The sequence below is a fragment of the Opisthorchis viverrini genome (assembly GCF_000715545.1).
Source record: "Opisthorchis viverrini unplaced genomic scaffold scaffold4866, whole genome shotgun sequence".
Taxonomy (NCBI): domain Eukaryota; kingdom Metazoa; phylum Platyhelminthes; class Trematoda; order Opisthorchiida; family Opisthorchiidae; genus Opisthorchis; species Opisthorchis viverrini.
Genome location: NW_008752803.1, coordinates 3994 through 9664, shown reverse-complemented (window position 1 = coordinate 9664; position 5671 = coordinate 3994). Strand labels below are relative to the sequence as shown.

The 5671-nt window shown below is 43.6% G+C and overlaps 1 protein-coding gene across 1 annotated transcript in view; it reads right to left on the bottom strand.

The window, feature by feature from the left end:
• Positions 1-618: 618 nt before the first annotated feature.
• T265_15793 (hypothetical protein) overlaps positions 619-5671 on the bottom strand; it is a gene marked incomplete at both ends in the record, with an annotated part of 8650 nt that continues 3597 nt past the window's right edge. The window contains 2 exons of the mRNA XM_009179146.1: positions 619-713; positions 2694-2871. Of these exons, the coding sequence (XP_009177410.1) occupies positions 620-713; positions 2694-2871 (272 nt within the window). The remainder of the gene's footprint in view (positions 714-2693; positions 2872-5671) is intronic.

Here is a 5671-nt window from a genome sequence, read left to right as displayed (position 1 = left end):
ACATTTCATGTTAGCAATATGCGCTCTACCTATTCTTATAAAATTTTTGTTGCAGCACGGACTTTAAGAAGGATTTCGATCAGAGCGCACAAAACAGTTGGAGATGTGCTCTATTCCCCATTCTGCAGAAAGGCGGATGACCGAGGAAATCATCTTGGTATGCATTGGTTTCTACGGGTATGATAGAACGTTCTTTCTCATCTCAACACGATCGGTAAAGTATTTACCGCTCGGAACCCAAATAATATATTATATATATTTCATATCATTATTATATGATATTGTATCATATATAACATATTATATTTCACAACTACGGAGCGTGAACAGTTCCTAGTAAGACTACCACGTTTGGCAAATTTTGACTCATCCATTCTAATCAGCAACTTGCATCCCTTTAAAAAATTGACGATTAGGTAAAAGGAAGCTATTTTTTCCGTCAGTAAAACAAGTGGAGACCACCGACGTCAAAGAAGTGAGCAAGATTGTAATACAGATGAATGCATGGACAACGGCTATGCAGGGTGGGATGCGCGCAACGCTCGCAGTTGTCGTTTTATGGATTTCCATACGCGGTCTTGGTGAACACCGACCAGCCCTCCTGCGATTCGGTGATTTAGTGAGGGAGGAGTGAATCCGCCTGTTGCATGTGAACACCGTTTTTCTCCTTATCCTTAAAGTAGATTGAACGACACGTGGGATTCAGAGCGCATCTGCAAAAAGCAAACATGAGAACAATAAAGTCTTACCTGTTTGACGCCAAACAACTCAATTTTAAAACAACTCAATTTTAAAAATGAATTCCTTATGGCCTTTAAATCAACAAACCGGTGTATTTTATTGAGTGCCCGCGTTTTATCATTCAGAGCGCATGTTATTTTTGCTTTTACATGTTCCGATGATGTGAGTTACCTCTAACTCATTTCAAATTGTTTTGCGTTTCCGAGGATTCTGTTACAGTGGAGGCTGGAAACGTATTGCTCTATTAAGACTATTTAATATAGTCCGGTTGACGCCCAAACAGATTGGGGTCTATTGTCGAACCATGGCTCGACTGCATCACACTTGCAGGGTGGATCTTGTTTGGCATTTCTCATGTGTTTTGTAACGCGCGGTCTGTAAGATTGCTAGGAAAACTATGTTCCATACAAGTTTGCCTAGCGGTGAATCTCGAATGGGCTTCCAATGGGTCTCTCGTTTGCGTGGTTCTGTGGTCGGTTGACCATTGAGAGGAGACAGATGGACCTGAATCACGTTGAGTTGTTTCAGAGTTTTACTAACGGGTATCTCTCACGCACGCGATAGTTTGTTGCGCGGTAGATGATTGTTCCGAAGGCATTCAGCGGCCAGCCTTTCCGTCAAAAAAGATTTCCACAGCAAGTAAGACAAACCGAACGTCCTGAGGCCAAAGATGCTCATGTTTAGACTAGATTAATATTTAATACTTGGAATGCACCATTTTTTAACACAGGTGAATTTATTGGTTGTTGAAATGTGGGTATCGGTCCGTTCGCCAGCTTACCGAATACCTAGCAAGAGTTTCGTCATGCGAGTAGATATAATCATTGCGAATTCAGGTGGGATCAGATCAACAGCCATCTGCCCAACAGCCAATTGGAATAACCGAAATTCACGTTTTGACCAGTGTGCCTCAAAGAATTCCGCTAACACTGGTTTTATTGATTTGATTTAACTCAAACAAATAGGCTAGTTTCATGGAGATTATGACCACAAATCTTACGGAAGCAGGTTTTTGGAGAACCTTTTAAATAATGAAACCCACTGTCTTAGAGCGAACCACTAATCTCCATGTTCCTTCTGTTGACGGGAGATTGTTCATATGTCTTTTGTGAAGTTCGGTGTTTTTATTTCGTGATTAAGAGATGTATGAAAATACGTTTTCAGCAATAAGAATGCTGGGAGTGCGAGAGCTTAAACAAATTATTTCGGCTTGATAAACGTTCTACCTTTTCGGAGGCCAGCAACCGCGTGCCAAATTTGTCGGCGCGACATAGTGTTAACTCTTCCACTGAAAACAAATTGCCATGCAGGCTATTTTATTTCGCAAATTTTGTAAAGTTAAATGTTCGACATAAGTCTGACGAAGTTAAAATTCGCAGGACGGGCATTCCTTTTGTGCCAGAAAAAGTAACACCGCTCGTGGGCTCTCTAGTAGTTTTCAGCAGACCTATGGTTGATTTGTTACGTCTGTGCAACATATTGTGATTATGGCGGAATTTTGCAACATATTCAGTTGGGGAGTATTTTAATTCGAATATGGATGAGTCTCGTTTGCCAAATGCTGGCGATTGGGATTTCACTATAAATAAATTTGACTGAATGGAGCTCGAAATCTGCGCCCAACTGGCGAGCCCCAATGAGGGCGGAGCAGTCTGTGGCATTCTGGTTGATGTGTTACTTGTAAACCGAGCTTTTCGTGCCCTAGAAATCCTGTGGATTGAACGGAATGCAATTTTCGTATGATCAGATTAAAAATGAAACAAGAGATCTCAGCTAAACCCAAGCGTTTGCGCGAATGATTACAGTGAATCCAATTCGTGCTTTATTTTTTGCTAAACGTTTCAGGTTCCCACATTAGTTTGTGTAGCGCAAAATGTCTCACAACTGCGTAAACGCCATAGTAATAGGAAGATTTATCGATGTGACCTAGTAATTTGTAGACGTAAGCTCACTTGTGTGCACACTCGATCTTCGTAGCAGCCTTCAGCGTCAACGGGCAGCCACGGAATTCGTGGTGTGGCGGAAAAATATCATGGAAACTCTCCGGAAAATCCACTCTGAACGGAACATTCAAATTATCCTTGGGCGATTCGCCCCCATCCTCACAGTGAACTTTTAGCTTGAAAATAACTGGGTCGGGAAGAACGAATTAAATTGCATATTTTTCCTTAGGCGGGGTTGATTGCCGTCAGGCTTTGTGGCTCCCTACTTGAATATGCCGGGTCCTGAAGTAAATTCTGGCGGTCTAGGATCCAAACAATTCCTTCGACGACAATTTGGACTGCGGTATCCCCAACAATCTATGAATTCCGTTCCAAGCTCTAGAGGTTGGTTGTAGATTCGCCTTGACCAAATTCACATTAATTCCGTGGAGGAAAAAAGTTGATTACGTTGTTTGTCATAGTTGGAACAGAAGGTACATGCCCCGCAGAACTGGTTCGTTTCATTGAGTTGACTCGTACACACGTTCGCTGGCAGCTGCGTGTAGTCCGGTGGACAGTCGCCTATGGTTACCGCGGGCAATAGCACCACAATATTGTGGATACCGCTGAAAATGCCGTTCCCGTATTCCGGCTTGACGCCAACCACGATGTTTATACGAGATTCATATGAGTTTGGTGAGGCCACCCAATGAAAATTCCTCTGAGGTGTTCTTTGGTTGGTCCGATTTGCGAACTCTTGTTTCCGTTTGGTTGATGGACTTATTGCCTCTTTGTTCTTTGGCCTTCGACTGTTTTATCGTTTTCCGTGTTTGTTGCGTGATTTTGTTTGTCATTGTTGTTGGTTTGTTTGTATGTCGTTATTTTGTTATATTTCATTGCGTTCCTTTGAACAATTGAGTGTCACCTCGCGGTTGTCACGTTCGTTGTGTTTCGAGTACACCATCATCGTTGTCGAAATCAAAAGTGCTCTCTGGGCCAACCCAACGGCCGAAAGCAGAATAAGTCCTACTATTGAGTGATTGCTTCCTCGTTGTAGAACTCGTTCAGACTTGGCCCGTCTCACAATCCAAAGCCTAATTAGTGTTATTTTCCGACCACGTGTCCTGTATACTGCCTTGATTATCCCTACCTCTCTCGTGCATTTGAGATATGGCAGTGCATCCACTCTATAGAAGTAACTTCGGTTCTCAGCTTTGCTGAGAACGCCCAAACAGTCCACGTCTTGTTTCGTCCTTCACGAATCATGGAATCAGATTTTACTTGCCAGTGCCTAGTGTTGGTGTTATTTATGCTGATGCATTGTAACGGTGTCCTTGCTGCTCGTTCCCCGGGTTTTCGCCACTGTCTAAGTTGAGCTTGTTCTCCGGTAACTGCGCGTACGTCTTGCTTGCGATTTCGGGCCAGGTCCATATATTTTCGGGTATCCGCATCGCCGAATGAATAGACGTACGCCCGCAACGCGAGTTCATATGTGACCCGACCTGCTGCATTGCGTTGTCAGTTACGACACTTCCTCACTTCACGAACCCTCTGAATATATTCTGTGCACCTTCTCTGTTGACCATATACACTGTCGCTCTGCACGTGCCTTAGTCCTGCTGCCTGACTGCCTCCTTGCCGGTTCAAAAAGATTGTGCTATTACTGATTCTAGGTATTGCTAACTTTGCGCTCTTCATTAACCATAAAACAATTTCTCGAGAATCTCCAATACAGAATCTGGTACCCTCGTCGGTCTGTTCCTACAGCCAACAGAATAAAAAAGGCGTGGAATCCGATAGCTGCTATCGCCCGATGATTGCTTTAGCTGACCCTTTCTGATTTTCCTAATAACCGAACATGACATCGTCTCGAATTCTTGATTGTCCGTCCCAAATTCATTCATTATTGCATAGTCGAACCTGAACCAGCTGGAGACAACGTACACCCGGTAAATTTTTATATACGGTAGACTGTACCGAAGTGAATTGTAACCCAATTAGAAGCTCAGTGTTTACGAGAGACCTGCTAGAAGTGAATAGCAGGCAACTCAACCAGGATACCGAGAAGTTTTAGTCGGCCAGATTGACAGTAGTCTACTCTCCAGGTTACCACTTATCATTGCCGAGAAATATGTTGGCATAGAGGAGAATGTCGGTAGCTCAGGTAGCCCAGATGGTCGTTGGCTTGTTCGCTGAGCTGGACAACATGATTGTAAATGTTTCACTACCAGTCGAGGTGATATTATCAGTGAGTATTTGCGCGTAGCGATGGGTTAGTGGTTGTGCGCTCAGTATTTTTACGTGTGTGTTGATATAGGTTATATTATCAGTGAGTATTTGCGCGTAGCGAAGGGTTAGTGGTTGTGCGCTGTGTAGTGTTACGCGTGTTGATATAGGTGCCGGTAGCCGGGTATGACCTTTGGCCGCGATTAGGCATTCGGTCGGGCGGTTCCATTGGTTATTCTTTTAACATGTGTCGCCATTCGATGATGCCAGATGAGTGAATGAATTTACTTGATAGTTCAGGTGAATGATTACACCTGACATTGTTAAGCGGTTCACAAGAAGCGATGCATCATGCAGTTGGAAATTTTGGTGGAACCTCAACAAACTGAGTTTCGTGGAACGTCTCTCTTAAGTATGTGCTGACGACTATCATCAGCGCCGAGGCAATTGTCCTTGGCGTTATTCGTCCACTGAAGTACTTTGGATGCGGTGGGCTAGAACCACCTGACATGTGATGCCAATGTCTCATCACTGACAACGCTTAGTTGGTTCTAGTTCTCGCAGGGATATCGCGTTCATTCTCCACTTATTTGTATTCAACATTTGGGACACAAGGGTTTTCTGTGTTTGTGGTACATTATGCTTCCATTCCAATTTGTCGCTGGTGTTCAGCGAACGTTGCAAAACGTCGAATCTTGGCGTGGCCTTCGTTACGCGAATAAGCATAACATGGAGTTTCTGAAGGATCAGCAGAAGCCAGCAGATCAATGATGCACTACATA